General features: G+C 45.4%; 1 protein-coding gene across 13 annotated transcripts in view; it reads right to left on the bottom strand.

Annotated features, from left to right (window-relative positions):
* Nucleotides 1-19483, bottom strand: part of NFIA (nuclear factor I A) — a 344509-nt gene that overhangs the window by 60853 nt on the left and 264173 nt on the right. For all 13 annotated transcript variants that reach the window (XM_042030839.1, XM_042030845.1, XM_042030837.1 and 10 more), the window contains 2 exons: nucleotides 14062-14179; nucleotides 11562-11689 (listed from right to left, as the gene is read on the bottom strand). In XM_042030839.1, coding sequence (XP_041886773.1) covers nucleotides 11562-11689; nucleotides 14062-14179 — 246 coding nt within the window. The remainder of the gene's footprint in view (nucleotides 1-11561; nucleotides 11690-14061; nucleotides 14180-19483) is intronic.

Genomic DNA, 19483 nt, shown 5'->3' with positions numbered 1-19483 from the left:
GACTACATCCAAAGTGCTTTCTCCTGTTCAGAGCAAGGTAGTGCATTAGTGTGCTGCATCATGGATAATACTCCTGGAGACAAACGTGGGCTGCTGCAATAAAACACTAAATGCGAAGAAAGATAATCCATACATTCATATTTTTCAAATCTCGTTGATTGTAAATCCTTATTTTTTTTTAAATAAAAGTATTTCCCTCCTATAGGTGGAACCTAAGACTTTGCCTCCAACCCTTGCTGATATAAAACAGTCCCATTTTTTTCCAGAGTGCTGCTCTTGAAGCTGAGGACTGCAGGTACCACCTCACTTGTCCGGCTTTTGGGGGTTCAAAGATCTGTGCACAAATCCTATTGAGGCAAATGAAGACTATGCACAAAACAGTAAAACAGCCTATAATTTTCCAGCTAATTTTACCAAGAGGATCTCTAATGTTACGCTTTTTGGTGTATATAACACTAAAAATAGCAGTGGGCACTGATGTAAGGGAAGAGCAGAAAGGATGATGTCAGTAGGGCTGTGCTGGAGTGATGTGAACAAGCAGAGGTGGAGGAGGTTGTGGATCTCCTGCTCTTCCCTGAGCAAGATGGAACCAGAACAGAGCTGTAGCCATGCTAGATGAAGACACTGCTGAGATTTAAGTTTCTTTGGAGCTGGAAATTGAAAGAACTTAAACATCATCCCTTCTTTAGGCTCTCTGGGGGGTCACTGCATTCACACCATGAGCTCTGGGGTGGAAGTCACAGAATACCCACTTTGGGCGAACACACAGCCGCTGTCACAGCACACAGATGTTCCTGCAGGTATAAGATGGCTCTGCAGCCACTCAGCCAAATTGTTACCTGAGCTAACAAGCTGCTAGATGGATTTCTGTGCTTCCCTGTGCTCGCTGACTGCTGCGGTCAAAGTGTTGGGGCAGCACTTAACTTGAAGGAAAGTAAAGAAAGTAACTGGGGAATGATTTATTCACTGCTTCTGGCAGTGAAAAAGAAAACCACTAAGAAGCATCCAGCAAAATGATCAGGCAACAGACAAAAGAAGTGGTTCTTCCTTATGCAGCACAGAGTAAAACTGGAACTTTCTGCCACGGGATGTTGTGGAGGCCAAAATAAAGCATGGGTTAAAAGCACATCTCTGAAAGGAAAGTTCACTGAAGGCAGCCAAACACAAAGATGTGAACAGAACCTCTGGCTCATGAAACCAAGCTGTTTGCTGCCAAAATCCATGAGGCCGTACTCTGAAAAGCATCACTGGATGCCTCTCCTGCTGTTGTTACCTTTCCTTAAGTGTCCACCACCAGCTCTTGTAAGAGACAGTGACCTGCATAAGGTGAGCCTTTGGTCTAGCTAAGAAGAGCCATTTGCTCCTCTCTGTGGGCAAATGCCAGTTTTTGTAGCTGGAATGTGCTGTACCTGGAAGTTGAGAAGCAGGAAAATTGCAGTAGGCATCCAGCACAAGGAAATTAGGGAGAATTGCTCCTCCCCTGGGGCAGAAGCAGGGGCACATCTAAAGTCAGTGTGGCAGAAAGTGTGGGAAAGAGAATGGGAAAAAGAGATAAGATATGGTCTTCTTCCCGTACCTGGTCCTGTACCATCTTCTGGAAGTGTCCAAGGCCAGCTTGGAGGGGGCTTGGAGCAAGCTGGGATAGTGGAAGGTGTCCCTGCCCATGGCAGGGGGTGGAACAAGATGAGCTTAGAGGTCCCTTCCAACCCAAACCATTTAATGATTCTTTAAGTCTCCCTGTCTCCTAACACCTTTCCTTGCACCTTTTATCTTTGGGTGAAAATGTTTCCTTTAAAATAAAGCCTGTTTTCTCCTCTAAAGCCAAGATCAAACATATGCAGGGAGTACAGTAGCTGCACTGTGTGCTAGGCACTGGAGTGATGGTTGTACTGGGAATGTTAATAAACAGTGCCCAGAGCAGAACTTCTGCATAAAAAAAGGGTGTATGTTACATCTCTCCCCCTCTCCCCTGTCTCATGCAATATTTACACAGCTGTGCTTTGTAAAAAGTGTAGGGGGGGGGTTTATTATTATTTTTTGGTAATTTATTTACCTAAGATAGCCCAGCATCTGTTTTGGGGTGAGCTTCTTTCACAAAGTTTCACAGTTGCCTTGACTGATGCAAAAGGAGGTCATGCTCCTTACTCAGTGATCTTAAAACCATTTGTTTCAAACACTTAGACATTCTATTTGGCTAATTTCTGTTCTGTTCTGTGTTTTTGGTTTGTCCTCTGCTTGGAAATGTGCATCCCTGGGGGAACCGATCTGGCTAGGTGAGTATTTTAGTTATCTGTTTTATAAAATGCAGAAGTGCACAGGAATTTGCAATAATATGCATCATTTACTGGCTCTCAATATGTACTGTATATGGGCTCTGAAGATTACTAATATTTTCCAGCTGCCTCAGGAAAAAAAAAAGAAAGAAAGAGTTCAATGGAGTCATTGCAGTGGGTCCTTTCCCATGACTGCCTACACAGGTGATGAAGACTTTCCTGTGTCCTGAAGAATTAATAAGCCTGAACATTTCTATACCAGCAGCATACCACAGGAGATAAAATATTGCTCCTGCTTCCCAAACACATTAGAAAAAGCAAGTCTGCTGATCTCAAGTGCTAAGACAGCACATGAAAGGAATGTAGTCCATTTCCCAACCAAGATCTAATCTATAGGAGAGTTTATAGATCCAAGTAAACATCCTGAATTGGTCCCAGAAGCAAATAAGAAGACTAGTTCAATTTTTGGAAGACAGTTACACTACTTTTAATGTGTTTAATGCCATTTTGCAACTGAACAGCCCCATGCTGCACTATCAGATGATCTTCAAGGATCTCTGGGTCAGAGGAGACCTGTCTGGAGCTCACAAAGATACAGGTTTGACAGACCCCAGATCAGCAAGAAATGCACAGGCACAGTCAGAGGACCAGAGGAGCTTCTGTCTTTCAGAGCTCACCTGTGGAAAGAAAGTGTCTGCTTTTGTCTCCGTGCCAAGGAAGGTGGTAGCTTTCACTTGGTGTCAAAAGTGAAGCCCAAGCCACATCACTGTCCTTGCTCTAAGCTACATTTTGTGGGCTGTTGTGGACAGAGGTTGAGGACTGCCCAGCCCTGGAAGTGCCCAAGGCCAGGCTGGATGGGGCTCTGAGCAGCCTGGGATGGTGGAAGGTGTCTGGATGGGACTGGATGGGTTTTAGGGTCCCTTCCAAGCCAAACCATGCTGTGATTCTTTGATTCTCTGATCAACAACAGGTGGCAACAAAATGTTGCTTGGCCACCAACAACATCTGAGGAAGGTCAGGCCCATGGATGACCAATACAGCACGGCCATCCCAGGAATCCTGCTCTCATTGGGAAGCCTTTGTCAGGGAATAGTTTTGCATGCACAGAACCCTTCCTATACGTCAAAAAAAATGATGCAGGTGATGTGAATTGTGTGTGGTGACAAGAATACCTCAGGTGACCTCCTGCTCGTGCCACTGCACAGAAGATCTGCTTTCCTCTAGGTCACTGAGGTCAGTGAAAGCAGCACGTAGGGGTGCTGTTAGCACCAGGCCAGTTGAAAACAACTTTGGTTTGATAGCTACAGGAAAATTCTTTCTGCATTTTCAACTCAGAACTCCTACAGCTCCAGCTCCATTTTAAAATGATGCATTTCCTGACATCTGAAATTAGATGCAAGAAGCAAAGCCACAACACTGACCAACCGCCCGACTTCTCCGGGCCCATGCTGAAGGGATGTTTTCCTCAGGGGATTACAGCAAAGCTGAGGCATGTGCTTCAACACTTGCATGGGATTACTAATTTTATTAAAAATGGAAAGTACAGTTTAGGCTGAACCCCAAGGCCAAGTCTGTTGTGTTGTCCAGTGTCTGGAAAAAAAATAAAAGGAGCCTTGGAGGGATGTGAAAACATCTAGAACTTTCCAATCTGAACTGACTTTTTGGTGAGCAGTTCTCCCCCCTCCTCCCACTTCCTTCCATGATTTGGAGGCAGCACTGCCAGCAGCATGGCATGTTGTCACAGGTCTCATGCTACTACGTGAATTGCCAAAGACAAGCTGAGCTATTGATCCAGTGGTAATTTGCTGTCAAAATGACTCTGTCTGCAATGGCAAATGAGCAATGTTAATCACTTGACTTGACGAATGCCACTGCAAAAGACTGACAATGCTCAAAGCACCACCATAGACCTGCTGCATTTTTCCTGGCTCCATTAAGTTCCTGGTCTTCACTGGCCTTGACCAATTAGAGTTTAACTTACCCATTAAGCTGCAGTTCTGGGAAAGTTCTGTTTAAAATAAACAACAACTTATATTGGTGAGTAACTCATCAGCTATGCAGCAGCCTGATTCTGATTGCCTGGCAGAGAAACACACACATTTTGTGCAGTATCTGATAAAAGATCTATAATGTGCTAACACAAACCTATCATGTAGCACCTGTGACTAACAGATTGTGATATCAAAGTCTTGATGCCTAAGTGCTCCTGTAAATGCATTAAACTTTTAGCGGCAGGAACTGTAGACTGCCAGTGACAAGGAGCTGATATGGTATTTCAGTAAAAGTTGATAAGTGTTATTGCTCTTAGAAGAAAAGAAAAATCTTATGTTCTTGAAAACCACTGGGCAGCTTGTGTTTTGATGGGATACTGTAATGCAGAGAGCAGGGATACGGCAACACATGGACTCTATGAAAAAAAAGACATTTAAGAAAAGCTCTGTATCCTACAGCTGCTGGAGTTCCTTGAAGTGTGTTCCCATCATACATTTCACTTCAAGCATCTACCTGTTCACTTGGAGTCAGCTTTTTAGGCGGCTGCATGCACGTGGGGCCTTGTTTAATTCTGTGTTAAAGAACGAAGTTCCTCCTGAACATGAGGAACAACTTCTTTCCTGAGCGGGTTGCCCAGAGAGGGTGTGGAGTCTCCCTCACTGGAGATATTCAAGACTGTGCCATGTGCTCTGGGATGACCCTGCTTGAGCAGGGAGGTGGGACCAGATGACCCCTCGGTGGTCCCTTCCAACCTGAACCATTCTGTGTGAAATGTTCCCACTGTCTTAAGATATTAAGTTCAACGGAGGAAAAAATGGCACTGGTGCCTGCTGGGAGATGTGCTGAGGTGTGTAATGAAGCTGCTGCACGAGGCAGGTACAGGCAGAACAGCTCTGGGACTCCCTGACCTCACACGCCGAGAACCGGCGGCAATTCAATGTCACATCTGGGAAATGCTGAGTAAATACAATCGGCAGGGATCCTGGATCTGGACCTCCTCCGGTCTAGGGAAAAGTGATGTTACCTAGGCTTTGTCTTTCTTCTGGAGGCCTATGGGTATCCAAATAGTTCAGGTCAGGGAAATCAATAAAGATCATGAAATTCCTGTGTCTAGTTATGATCCAGTGAAAACTGCCCACTGCAGCAAGCCACTGAAAGGTAGTGCCAGAGAATTACTTGACATTGACTGCTCCAGGTCTGAAGTTGAATGTTTTCCCAGTGAAAAGGGATTATTTTTCTATTCCTTATTTTGTATAATACATGGCTTTCTTGCTTTTCATCATATTTTCTGCAGTCAGTCCCTTGAATCATTGGCAGTAACGCAGCACAATCATTGAAAACTTCTCTGGGCTCTGAGTTAGTGCACGACATCAAGGCCTTTGATGAGCCCACAGACCTTTTGTCTGAGGACAGATCAGACACACTCTTCATCGCTGATGCTGGGACACACCACACATATTTTATCTTCCAGGCAGTGCCAGGCAACAACTGTGCTTAGGGCATAAAGAACACGATCCAGGATCTCCCTTATACCACTTTCTCTCGAATTTCCAAGATATAATTTCAAACAGAAATTGAAAACATACTCTTGTGGTCATCTGAACTATGCCTGAATGAGCTTTTCTGATGCATATGGCATAAATAAAAGTTCCTCAGTAAATATGGAGAAGTTTTCTTGCATGCTGAGGAGAAAGCCCATGCCAGATTTAAGAAAAGCATTATTGAAACAAGAGTTAGGTTGCCTGCATGTGGTTGTTCCATAACCAGCCATGGGGAGAGGCACGGCACCATTAAGTTAGGGGTCACTGCCACTGCAAGGGAAATACTCCAAAATAAGATCTCAGCTCCTCAGTTGCATAGAAATTCCTCAGAAACTGTTTTCAGACGGTCCCATAGATGGTGGCATGGGAACAAGCAGCAGTAGCCCAGGTGGTTTAAAGAGCAATCAAGAGGCCAGCTTTAATGACATCGTTATCACCACAGACGAGTCCAGAGGTCTAACGGGGAGCTCTCGAGCTTTCTGCAGGTTCATATAAAACTATCAACATCCTAAGCCCCTGGAACTGTGGATATGTCTGTGAGCCATGCAGTGCAAGTAGTATTACTAATTCCTTAAGGTTTCTGCACTGAAAGTCTCATTTGGTTCCTGGTTTTCAAGGTGAAGGCACACAAAGGCCCAGCAGGGCGGGACAGGAATGGAATATCCAGGGTGGAGCTGGGACAAGGGGATGACCAAGACATGAGCAGCCCCACCAGTCTTTCAGTGGAAGAAGGACCACAGAGCTCCAGCCATTTTGCAAACCAAGTTGGTCAAGACCACAACCAGAGCAGAGCTGTTTGTGCCCTCAGATACCTCAAGAAGTGCAAGGAGTACAAACATGTACCTTTCCTGGGATTACTGTCCTCGAAGGACTAAACTACCATGTGGAAATACAAGTAGAAGATCTAAGAATACAGGTAGAAGATATAAGTAAAGAAACAAGTGGAAGATCTAAGAAAAGAAACCAATAAGATACTCTGAATTTGCATCTTAAACATTTCTTTCCGTGCCACGCTGTAGAAACACAATGGAGGCAGACTTGGCAAATTCCATCCACATGCTTCACAAAATGACTGATGGAGCACAATGCGAACATTACTCCTGGACTGGATCAAGAGAACGCATTAAAAAAATGCATAAGTGGAATACAGATATACATTAACTCAATCTTTGCTTATTATGGAATTAAAAAACGTATACCTGTAATTATGGCTTACCCCCATTACAAGCAGAGCTGCCACAGAACTGAACACGGGCCAGCTTTGTGCAGGAGTTCAAAGCCAGTGTGATGCTGCCTTATTTTCTTACTAACATCATCTTTATCCTCTCTTGCCCTTCTTCTCAGTTAACAAGAGTTATGTACTGAAAGTGCTGAGATAAAGTAATGGTAAGGAGGATACCGCAAAAGGTATTTGAAAAGCAGAAGTAATTTACTACATGTCTGCTTTGTTTTACTTCCTAAGCCTTCCTGTTGTGAAAGGAAATTCATCTTTTCTGGCAGACTCCAGCCTTTTTAGGTCGGAGAGCTCCCCAGGAGCTTTCGAGTGCAGGTAAATGGATGTGAGCCTCAAGGAGTACAGTACAAGGAACATGGGATTAATGCTGGGGTTTGCTTTGGCTGTCACGTCTGACGTACAAGGAGAGTGCTGCACCCTCAGTTGCAGGAAGTATCTGGGTCTAAAGAACACAAGGCTGAGTCCTTTGCTCATCACTACAACTCTGATATGCCACGAATGGGAAGGTTGTGCTGCTGAGGGGTGAAGCACCGAGGGTCTACACCCAGGTGGGTGAAGCACGGAGGATCTACACCCAGCAAAGTCTCCACATGAGACAGACATCAGGGTGCCTCAGCAGAGCGAGTAAAAGCTCAGAGGAAGGGCTGTGGATGGACAATAGGTGCAGCCTGTATCCTGCACACAGCGGGGACCCCGGGAGTAGGCACGGGGGAAGCATCCACTGCCTAATCTAAATAGCACACAGAGTGGTTTTGTCCTCTTCTGTTCTCCTGCCAGTTTGCACATATGTTCTGAGCATACAGCCTGCCCTCCAAAGACCACTTACAGGGGCAATCACAGGGAAGCAAAGCAGGAAGAAAGTATCCAAAAAGGGAATTTGTTCAAGAGAAAAAAATGGAGACAGATGTAGAGCGACTAGTCACGGCTGGCGGTAAATAACCCTCTGCCTGGAGTGCTCTCTTTCTCTAAGAGGAGCTCACATATTCCATTTCATATTTCCTTTCTAGGAAGTCAAATCTTTGTTTTCCTGGCATTTGTTCTTTTTCCCTCCTGTATGGTCTAAAGCTGTCTTCTCATTTTCCCTTTCTCTTGTACCTTTTGCTCTCTTTGAAGCGCATTTCTCCCATCTCCCTCTCACACAGACCTGATTTCCCTGCACTGTCCCAGGCCACACCTTTCACTACCACCCTCTCCCAGTGCTTGTGCCACGAGCACACGTGTGCTTCACACCTGCTCCAGGGTTTGAGTCTCCCCTCTTTCTCATGTGCACACCTCAAAATTAAGCAGATGCAACACACAGAGATGGAATACTCATCCTCTCACTCCCATAAACCTGTCAAGGCATATAGGCCAAGAAGCTATCTCTGCATAAATCTAAATCTCCTGTGAGGAAGCAATCTACTCAAAGGCAATAAAGGCAAAGGATGTATTATTATCTTTGGTGTGGATCCTACTGGGCTGGGAGGTTGGCTGCTGGCTCCTCTCTGAACTTTCCTTCCCAGCCAGAGCAGCCATCCCACAGACAAGTCTAAGCTTCCTTTCCTTGGTCTGATTTCCTCCTCCCGTTGTTTGGCCAGTAACCCAAAGGACAGGGTTTAATTATGGAGTTTGGAAACCTGGCTTGCACTACTCTGCCAGCACAGGATATAACTTCAGCCTGTCTTCTGAAACAGCATCATTCTGCACTGCTGATACCTGTGTTATCCCACACAGCACAAAACGAGCTGCAGGGAAGAAATGCCAAGTCAAACAAAAAGATGGGTTTAGTCTTTAAACTTTTACTGCAAACTTCACTGAGAAGAAAACAAAACACTGAAGCTCAGAGATTATTGTGTGCTAAAAACTGTGCCACCATTTTGATTGTAGATTAAATAAGTGGCAAGGCCTTTCTCTGGAAATAAAGACATCGGAAAGGATGGATCTGAAACTGGTCCAGGCTCCAAAGCTCCCTCTCAGAGAGGAATGCTGTGAAAAGCCCACAGCTAAAATGGGATGTTAACATCACTTGTACAGCTTTCAGGTGACCAACTTATTTTCTAGGCAGATGCCCCACTCAAACATTTTACACTTCTGGAGGCAAAACCCCCATGTCAAACACAAAAGGGCACATGTTAGTGTGAGACCCAGGTGTGATGTCTGTGCACAGACCACAGCAGGACGTGTCCCTCGGGGGAGCACCTCATGCCAGTGACATACCACTGCTGCCCTGGCAGGGAAGGACATTCAGCACTGTTTTGTCCTTCACCACTGATGAGCTGTGGCTCTTCAGGTAATCCCTCTGTCAGCCGTGCTCTTGCAGTGACCCTGTTTTACGGAGAAGCTGAGGCAATGAATTCAGAGGACAGGCTGCTGGAAAGCCATGGCAGAAAGCACTGGGGTGGGGCTGCGTGGATATAGCACAAGGATGGCTTGGAAGTGCATCCCACGTGGGCAGGACAAAGCTCTTTTTCTTCACAGCTGTGACAGTGATAGATGGCTTGGTGAATCTGAGCTATATCTAGTTGGTACCTGGCTACAGTCCCTGATGCTGCAAGGTGATTTTCTGCCATTTTACAGGCAAGACTAAGCAGAATCTGGGATTTTTCTATGCTAAATGAGGAAGGTCATGAGGAAGGAAGAACCTTCTCTTGTCTGACTTGTTCTTGCCTTTCTGAGCACCTCAGGAAGTTTGACATAGGCAGCTGTGCTTCCTCATGATGTGCACCCAGTGGTGCCAAGAGCAGCAGAGGTTCTTTAGAGGTGTAGGGCTTTGGGTACTTCCCTTGCCCAGCTCAGCAGCTCAGTGCCACCATCAAGCCAGGACTTGGATGAGCCAGAGGTAATGACCACATGTGGGGAAAACCACCAGAAGTGACAGCAGAATTAATAGCCAACCTCTGGCTGCTGCACAAATGGAGAACATTTGTCATCAACGAGTACCCCAAACTTTGGGGGGAGCTGTCCCCCAGCCTGACAGGGATGCAGAAGCAGTGACCCCATCAGTTTTTAGCCATCTGTGTCTGCAGAGCAGGTTGTGATCTCTCCCTTCCAGTGGGCACTGAGCTTTTGTCCGCGGTTTCGCCGCTCCGTGAGCAGAGGTTTAGTACAAGGTGAAGCTCTGCCTTACATCATCTGGAGCCTGGAGCTGATGGAGAGAACAGCCCCTGGTGCCTGTGGAGCAGGACTCCTCAGTGCAAACACCAGAGCCCTGGGGACGGCGGTGGCAAGGCAGTCACAGGGAGCCTGGCACTTGTCTGCCTGCAGGTCCACCCGCTCCTCCTGCCAAAGTGCCACATCTGCAGTCAATAAGGGCCCACAAGCTGGCTCCTCCTCATTAGAGGAGAGAGGGCAGCTGGCAGGGGATCCTCCAAGGGCTCCCAGGCACAGGAATCAGTCTCCTCCCAGTCTGGAATAGCCCAAATTTGGTGACTTTCTGGGCATGCTGTAAAGGACAGCTGTTTGACAGGGTCTCCAGAGAAAGCTGTGGGTATGTTTCCTACATGATGAAGGATATAGGTGGCTGGCCAAGTACCCACAGAACTGATTTTAATGCTGTGCAGGTCGAATTTACTTTTCTGTGCTGTACAGTTCATTATACACGGTGCCCTGGACAAGCATGTGTTTTTTTCCAAACAAACGAAAACCATACTATTTTAAATCCAGACAAACAAGAAAGACCAAAAATACATATTGCAAAAGATGCTTCACACTTTTAGAGGACCTTCTCAAACCCTGGGAGGCACTGCTTGCCTTCTTCTAACAAATAAGAGTTCTGTTATTTTTACTGGCAATAAATACTCAATTATTTAGCTGTAAGCAACACTGAGACATTAACTTCACCTATGCACGTAGCACTGACCCAGAAAAATATTTCCAATAGTATTAAGCACCCAGATGATCTCAGGATAAGTGATCAATGGACAGTTAAGTATGTAACATAACATAACCCAAAAAAAATGATCAACAGGAAAGATCACACAAAAAATTAACTGAGAAGAGGCCAAAGAGCTGCTTCCTCAATGTTCTGAAGTGTAACACCCAGTGATATCTATTTTGATATGAAGCCTCCAATCACACTTGACAGCATTACAGATTAATAAAACAACTCCTTCTGTAAGTCTCTTAAAAGTCATTACTAAGTTATCTCAAGTGTCGTATAATGCTTGAAAAGTCCTTCTACCTTATATAAGTTTAGGGATATTTATTTAAGCAGCATAACTGATGGAGCACAGCCCAGACAGGTACTGCTTTTTGCTAGAAAAAGCTATCCCAGAACTGAATCTGGACATTTTGACAGAAAAAGACCGCCTATCTTCTGCTGCATTATTTAAATACTTCAGATATTTGGCCAAAACACAGAAGTGACACACTACAGAAACATTCACAGCTGCAGGAGCAATAAAACCACTACCATATTTTCATAGACCGTTTCTCGGAAGTGACGAGATGTCTAGGACTGGTCACCTCTCTAACACAGAAATTCTGATAACAAAACAGAGCAAGTGGAGATGATGTTCTGGGGCTCTGGGAGCCGGGGCTTACCTGGCTCCACTTCATGCCATCCGCTGGACTGGCTGCCGCTGCCCGGAGAGCGCCCTTGGCTTGTGTAGAACGGCTCCTCACCAGGGCTGTCCATCTCATCCTCCACAGACTTGAGACGTTTTGTGGAGCTGAGAATGCAAAAAACATGTCATGAAGGCATAGCAAAGAAACCAAGGTGCTGCTGTTGGGGCATGCTTGAGAATAACTGGGCTAGGGAAGGTAGAACAGATTTAGGGCACTTTGGTGAGCTACAGAACAACCTTTCACAGGCCAAACCCCTAAGCAACACATCCCTAACCAGACCAGAAGTTAGTCTGACATTCAGGCTTTCACAGATCCAAAAGCAGGACGTTTTTCAAAGCACACAGAGGTCAATAAAAAGGCAAGAATTTAATTTGCACTGCGTGATTCTCGCCGTTTGAATGAATACGGTTATGACACACGAGACTTATTTGCACCGCCAGATTTTTTCACGGCTAATTCTGAAAGCCAACTGTTTATCAGTTCAAACTTTTATTTTCAATCTTTTCAATTAGCCCAGACCTCAGTCCCATAAGAAGAAACATAGGCAAGGGAATGATGGAAGAATCCATTCCTGGTTCAAATGTTCACGTTATCCTACAACAAGAAGCATTTGACTCTGCAGCTGTGCCAGCAAGCACAGAAAGCCCCCAATGGGTATCTCTGGCCAGTGTCAGCATTAAAGAATCCCCCTGTGATAGATCACACCTCCCTCACCAGAGGCTCAGGACACAGAAGAGCCCTTTCAGTGGTCTCTGGTGGCCACTGGCTCCAGCAGTTCTGCAGGGAGAGGATCCCAGAGCCAAAGACACTCAGCTTGGCTCTGTTTTCCATAATGAGTTGTACAGACTGCATGGGGACCTTACTGAGAATTTCTCTTCTAAGTACTTTTCCAAGGCTGGGCCAGCTCACTTCCCTCCCCCCCCCCTCCCCAAAATCTGTATTCTATTAAGACTTGAGGCATTCAAGAACAGGCTCCTCTGTGTAGGGGGAACACATTTAACAGACATAAAATCTTCCACTGCAATTCCTATTGGTTTAGAGCTTGCAGCCTCCCGACCCGAAGCTCTGCACAGGTAGGAGCTGGCGGGTGTGCAAAACCAGCTGGTGAGAAACAGGAAGAATAAGTCTTATGGTATGTGTGGAATGCAGGTTTGGCCATTCCTTAATTCAGAGAATTGTTATGTGTCAATAGGGGAAATTGTGTGCATACAATATAATTACCGCCTGATAATTCTGCTGAGTCTGTGTATTTAAAGAATTTTTTTTTTTTCTGACTGGGAACAGCCTAATGAGAGGAAAACAAACATATTACCAAGTTATTAACTACCCATGCTGTTTATAATTAGCTCCTTATCAGTGGTAGCTATTTGCAGAAGAATAGAAGAGCAACTACTGAGCTCTTAAGTAACATTAATAACCTCACATTTGCTTCTGGAGTCACCAGTAAATTCTACCTGAGAATGGTGCTAATGATGAGTGCTGTAGGCTACACAGTTTATAGGCAAGAAAGAAACAGCACAAAGTTTTTAACTGATGTGTAATGGGAATTGTAGTCACCGAGCTTCATAATGTGCACACTAAGTGCAAGACAGAATGTTCTTCCAATCACTGCAAACTGTAAGAAGTTACTGCTAAGAGCCTCTCGTTAAAGATTATTATTTTTTAAATAAAACCAACAGCTTTATTCAAACTACAGAGATTTTTCACACGTGCACTTGCTCACTGCAAAGCTGGTGGCACTGCAGGCTGAGATAAAAATGTAAAAGAGCTTTGGGCTGGAGTTAGACTTTCTTGTCATGTCTTTGAAATAAGTGATCTATTTTGGCTGTGGGGGAAAAAAAAATCAATCTGGTTCCTTAATAGTGTTCAAGACTACTCAAGTGACTGAGCTTGTTTATAAATCTAATCTCATGGATGATTAAAGTCAAAGGTAAAAAATAAAAAATATCCTTGTTTGATAGTTGGCATCTAAGCTGAAATCAAAATCAGATGGGGCAGTCATCTGCATTAGTAATTCAGTTTACCAAAGGCTGAGTCACAAACTTCTAAATGCTTTGTGAAAACTAAATGCTTTATAGACCAAGGTCCTAAAACAGTGTTAGTCTCACAGGTAACTCTTTTTACAATAAAGAGTATATGCAAGTCTATCTTAAGACTTTCCTCTCATCTCATTATGCTTCAAATTCTCTTCTGCCACAAGGTGAAACTCAACAATTCCAGTGGAACTTCTCCTGATACACCCAGATACAACCAGGAGCTGCACGAGTCCATGCAGCAGTTTTCCTTTGGGGCTTGTACACACTGGAAGAACTTTATTGCAATCCAGCTGAACATTCAGCTCTGTGAATCTGAAACAGCTCCACATCGTGAGGCCCCCAAACAGTTTGTCAGAGAATTTAATGGTTACTTTCCCAGATGAGTAATGATGCTGGCCTGGGTTTCCAAGGAACCTGGTAGTAGGCAGAGATTAAATTACCTGGTAGAGGATGTGCTAGGTAAAGACCTCCTCATCGCTCCTGGGCTCATGCTGTAGTATGAAGAACTTTCCAAATCTGAGAGGGAGAAATTAGGGCCTGTTCCTGCAGCTATTGGTGCTGGGGAAACAAAAGAGATTGCAGTCAGTAAGTCATGTGAATATGGCATGAATTGCACTTCAAAATCACTTTCTTCTTCCTCCTGAGTGTGTTTAGTTTCACAATGGGAACAGGTAGGATGTGGAAATTAGGAAATGCTAATGGTTCCTGGCATTGCAATCAAGAAGATGGAAATTTTATCAAGAATACAATGTTCCATGACATAGACTGTCTCTTACGTTCCTCCAAAGATATTATCATTATTTTTTAAAATTAAACAACTGTGGCATGACTTTCTCTAAGTGCTGCTTTTCTATTAATGACTTTCTAACATTTAATGAAACTTGTTGCTTTTAGGACCACGTTGTCTCTACTGGCATGGTTACAGATAGGCTGCATCATCCCTGTAGAGTGCTTGGCAGGATCTATAAGCAGCATAGGCAGGGAAATACACACCTCAGGACCTCTGGGGTACATGTGATGCACAGCCACAAGCGCAGAGGTTAAAAAAGCAGGTGAGAAACTTGAGCTCTTTTCTGCCTAAGAGCATCCGAGCTTTTCCTCTGCTCTCCTCCAGCTAAATCAGAGCTAGAGACATATGACTCCCCAAAAGTTTTACCCAGCAGTGGGCTTCCACTCTTCACCCCATCACCTTATCCAGTACTGAAATTTTTACTGCAAGGGATATGAATCCCTGCAATTTCCCTGTCCTGGAGCGTTGGTTTTGGAAAACCTCATGGATTTCTACACACCCTGGAATTTGCAGGCACAAGCCATGAACTCCATGGGCTGTGTTCTTCTGGGAACAGACAAGGAACAGAGCAGCTTAACGTTGAAGTCAGCAGAGAATGGATTTTGTGCCGAAGTGCCACTAATACAGCAAATGGTACCATGTCCACTGTGGCTGTTCCAGTGCTATTTACAGGACAATACAACTTCGGGGGCTGACAATTACAGATCATGATTTTCTCTCACATTTCAGAGCCATCTGAAAAAGGACGTCCTGCACAATAAAATGCACCAGCTTGGCCTGGGCTGTATTGTCTGAGAACCCTGATTCACAGCCACAAAGGCGAAGCAGTCTCAGTGCCACACAGGGATGCCGAGCCAAGTTTAATCTTTGGTCTGAGAATCTGGCCCATTTTCAAACATGAAAAAATCTTTCAGTCCAACGGGGAAGGAGTGAGGAAATGAAGACAGGATAGCTCCTGTCACCCAGCTAACATGTCTGGGCTGGGAGTGCTGCCACTGACTGTAACGGGGCCAGTATTTCACCCCAAGTCTTAAGGAGCTCACAATGTCAGATTTGACAGAGGAATAATGTAGCTTTGCAGCTGCCTCATCATCCCCACAAGACAATTAGTTGTTGTTTGGCAAGGATCTTTTAAGAACGTCATTGAGACAGAAAGGGAACAGCCTGGATAGCCACGGACTTTTAAAAGCCGGGGACGGAAAATGCACAACGCCATTAAAACTTGAGAAAATCTGGAATGATCATTAAAAGGAATTAAGTTGGGAAGTAATTTATGACAAGAACACTCAAATCCTTTGTTATCTTCTCTTAACTATCATATGCTTCCTGCACACTGGGTATATGAGAGGCTGTGTTAACTGAGGGAAAGAAAAATTAAGCCCAGTAAAATTAACTCGTTTTATCAATTTGTGCTTTCTGCAACAGCTTCCTGACAGCAGCTACAAGAGGCTGTAAAACTGATGAATTTGCATGGAAAAAGAAACCGGTGTAAGTAATTTGTGTAAAAGGTAACAGGGACATGGACTGCTATAATTCAGACACCCTGCAGATAGCAGACTGCTGCAGTGTGTGCAGTTATGGGTTAGAAAAATGACCACACTGCAGTCAGTCTGACTTGAATGGAAATCAATCATAAAGGTACTCTCTGCAGCATCTACTCCACAGTTTTCAGCAACTTCCTTGCCAAACAGATTTGTGCTCTGCAAACCCTTTCCTGAGCAATTCCACTGCACCCTCTGCCTCCCAAAGCCCAACTTAGAGTTTAAAGCACACAGTTTTCCAAACAGAAACGTAAAAAGGCAAGCACTAAATTAAAACACTGTTTCTTTCTGAGGCACAATGAATTTCGTGGACATTGCCAGATTTATGAAACAATTTTATTCCAAGGAGATAAGAAAGAAAAACTGGTATATGGGCAACGCTTCCCTTCTTTCTTTCCCGTGCTGTGTTTATTGCCCTTTCCCCAAATCCTGGATATTTCTTGAGTTGGCCCTATAGGAAAATGGAATGTGTGTCCACAGCAGGGGTAGGGTAGGAACAAGGTATTGCTAATGCTGTGTAAACTCAGTGCAAAGCAGAGAGGGCTGATCCCTCAGGGGTTGCTGCCTGGGTAGCAAACAAGAAGGATGCTGTGCTGGTCACCAGCCAAACCACCTCAACACACTCAACTGCCAGTTTGAAACCAGAGGGTTAAAGAACAAAACTCACCTTTAACAGACACCAGCAGAGGTTAAAGTGCCTGGCTGGGCTGTGGGGGCCAGTACCTGAACCCTGTGGCAGTCCTTGCACAGGAGCCACCACCCTGACAACCACCAGCTCAAGGTCTCTGGCCCCAGAAGTGCTGTGGCAAAGGTTGCACATGGCTGAGCTGCTCCAAAATCCCTTCTCCTGCCTTCCTGACAGTGCCTGTCTTCCACCAAAGCCCATTTGTACCTCTGCTTGCAGTTATTGCATTTACTGCCATAAATCACAACAACGTGCTGGAGTTGTGGCTGCCTCATCCCTGGAAGTGTCCAAGGCCAGGCTGGATGGGGGTCTGAGCAACCTAGGATAGTGGAAGGTGTCCCTGCTGGAATGAGATGGGCTTCAAGGTCCCATCCAACCCAAACCAATCTGTGATTCTATGATTCCCAGCAAAGGCAGCATCTCTGCAGAATAAGCAAAGGGATCAAAGGGGTGCAAACTGTGGCAAAACTCTGTCTAAACTAAAAAACTCTGTCTAAAGTAAACCACCTGATTGCAGCATATGACAATCCACCACACAACTTCCCTACCCCTGTTCCTACACCCCAGGAACACGCTCCAGCCCCACACGGAGCAGCGTGGTGGGAGCTGCAGCCTCACAAACTCCAGGCAACAACATCAAAACCACACCATTCCTCCTGGAAGAAATGCTCTGCAGCAGAGTGACCTCCTGGCAGCTCAGGAACATCCTCCAAATGGGAAAGGATGTCAGAAACTGTGGCTGTGAGTCAAAACAAGAAATCTCCACCTTGGTGCTGGCATCAAGATGCCACCTGACCCAGGGCTCTGAGCTGGAAGGAGGTGAGAGGGAAGGATCCCTCTTTCTCCACACCCAGCCTGGAGCCCCCATTTCAGCTGCTGGCATCACAGAAGATTCCCTGTGCAGCTGGGACACACTTGGTGATGCAGGAGGAGCTGCTTTGCCCAAAAGGAGGAGGAAGAGGAAGAGGAGGAAGGTGGGTGCCTCTGCCTGACACTTTTCTACTCCCAGGATGCAGGGCAGCATCACCCTGCTCCCAGCCTGCACCCTCCAGCTCAACGCCTCACCCGAAATGTCAAGAAAAATAATGGAGAAATTAAGAAAAAGCCCTCTGACTTAACCCAATTGCAATATTTATTTTGAAAAAATTACTGAATTACAGAACAGGAAACCCACTAAATAAAACCAGCCAGGCTGGCATTTGTCTCTGTTGGAATAGAACACTTTCTTTAAGCCACGTTAATATTTAGCCTCTCTTTTTTTCCCATTTGTATGTATTTATTTTAACAGAGGGGCTGGGATGTGACCAAGATCATTACACGTGTAACACTGCAGTGAAGTGATAATGTGTTTAGGGTTAAATGGGAGAAACATGACATTTGACTAATAAACTTTTTCCTGTGTTGTGACTCCATAAACAAAGGGAAACACACTGTGCTGCTGCTGCTGCTGGGAGGAAAGGGGAGCTGGGTGGTTTTTTTTTTTTTTTGCAAGGCCTTTGTTTCCTCCACACTGTATCATTAGATTCAAAGAGGTTTCGCCGAATACAACAGATATGAAATGTGTGATGTTCATTTTAAAATTACAAATACAGCCTGCTATTGACCATCTAATTATGCTGAGTTCCATTTATAAACATAGCTAACCACTAAGTTTATAGAGACTTTTTGTGCTGCTTTAATAGGATATTGATCGAGAGCAAGGTTTGAGTGGACTGCCATTGAATTGTGTAATGGCATACAAAAGGCAAGGTCACGGCAACTGTTCACTCTATGCCTGCAGTCTATTTTTTATTATAATCTTTTTTTCTCCCTCTCATACCCAAGCCCACACAGAGAGTTTTGGATAGCAGTGCTTTGCTAAGGAGTATAGAGTATCTTTTTAAACGTTAATTTTCGTGCTGCTGACTTTAACTGCCTTCACTACTGTAGTGCTTAGTACAGCAGAAAACATACGGGCTGCAGTTCAGAGAGAGCAGCTCTGTCACACCCCGGCTTGCACACACGCGCTCTGTGAGGAGGGGAACAGCCTCTCCTGCTCTCCTGGGCTACAAGAAAGCATGCACTGGCCAGCCCAGCCCCTCCACAAGAGCCAAGGTGTCCCACACCTTGCCTTGCACGTGCTGGGATTCACTTTCCCTGCGGTCTGTTTGGGCTGGATGAGGGGCGCGAGGAGGCTGCGTTTCCTCAGTCGCATCCGCGCTCCGTGCCTGGAGCGCTGGCAATCCCTCTCATTCCCAGCCCTTGCCCTCATGGTAAGGACACTTCAGCCCCTGCCTCCATCCCCAAAGCTCCATCCCCAAGCCTGGCATCTGCTCCATCAGTGTGGCAGGATCCTGAGCTTCCCAAAACGTCCTGCCCACAGAAGCACCTGTGGAATTGTCTAAGTGTTTCAGGGATAATTAGCTGGACCATTTCTGTGTGTACACAGGAGCAGTGAGGAAGTTTGTGTGCTTGTGGTGCCACAGGCTCATCAGAAGGATTAGAAGTGCCCCCACTGCTCCTGGCAGCTCCTCCCTGCACACAGCACACGTCGAACCCAACGTGTGGCATTTTCAGGCCAGGGTGCAGTCAGAATTCCCTTGTTTATCAGCACGAAGAATGATGTCATTTTGACAAATAACACGCCACCAAACAAATATGTTTGATTTGGCTCTAGCGAATGTTCATAAATCCTAAATCTTTCTTCACATCCTGGGCAGTGCAGTTTATCTGGCTGCTTGAAGGACCTCCAAGGGAGGAGATCTTCCCAGCAGCTCTCTCTGCACAAGAGCACATGGTGCAGACTCAAAGCCAGGAGGGGAATGCATTCCCCATGCCTTTCTCCCTGCTCCAGCCTGCCGTGACCT

Source organism: Corvus kubaryi, unplaced genomic scaffold (assembly GCF_017639235.1).
Source record: "Corvus kubaryi isolate FWS band 111438036 unplaced genomic scaffold, C.kubaryi_AGA036_p1.0 37334, whole genome shotgun sequence".
NCBI lineage: Eukaryota > Metazoa > Chordata > Aves > Passeriformes > Corvidae > Corvus > Corvus kubaryi.
Note: the sequence above shows the minus strand (reverse complement) of the source record. Positions and strands in the feature narration are given on the sequence as shown.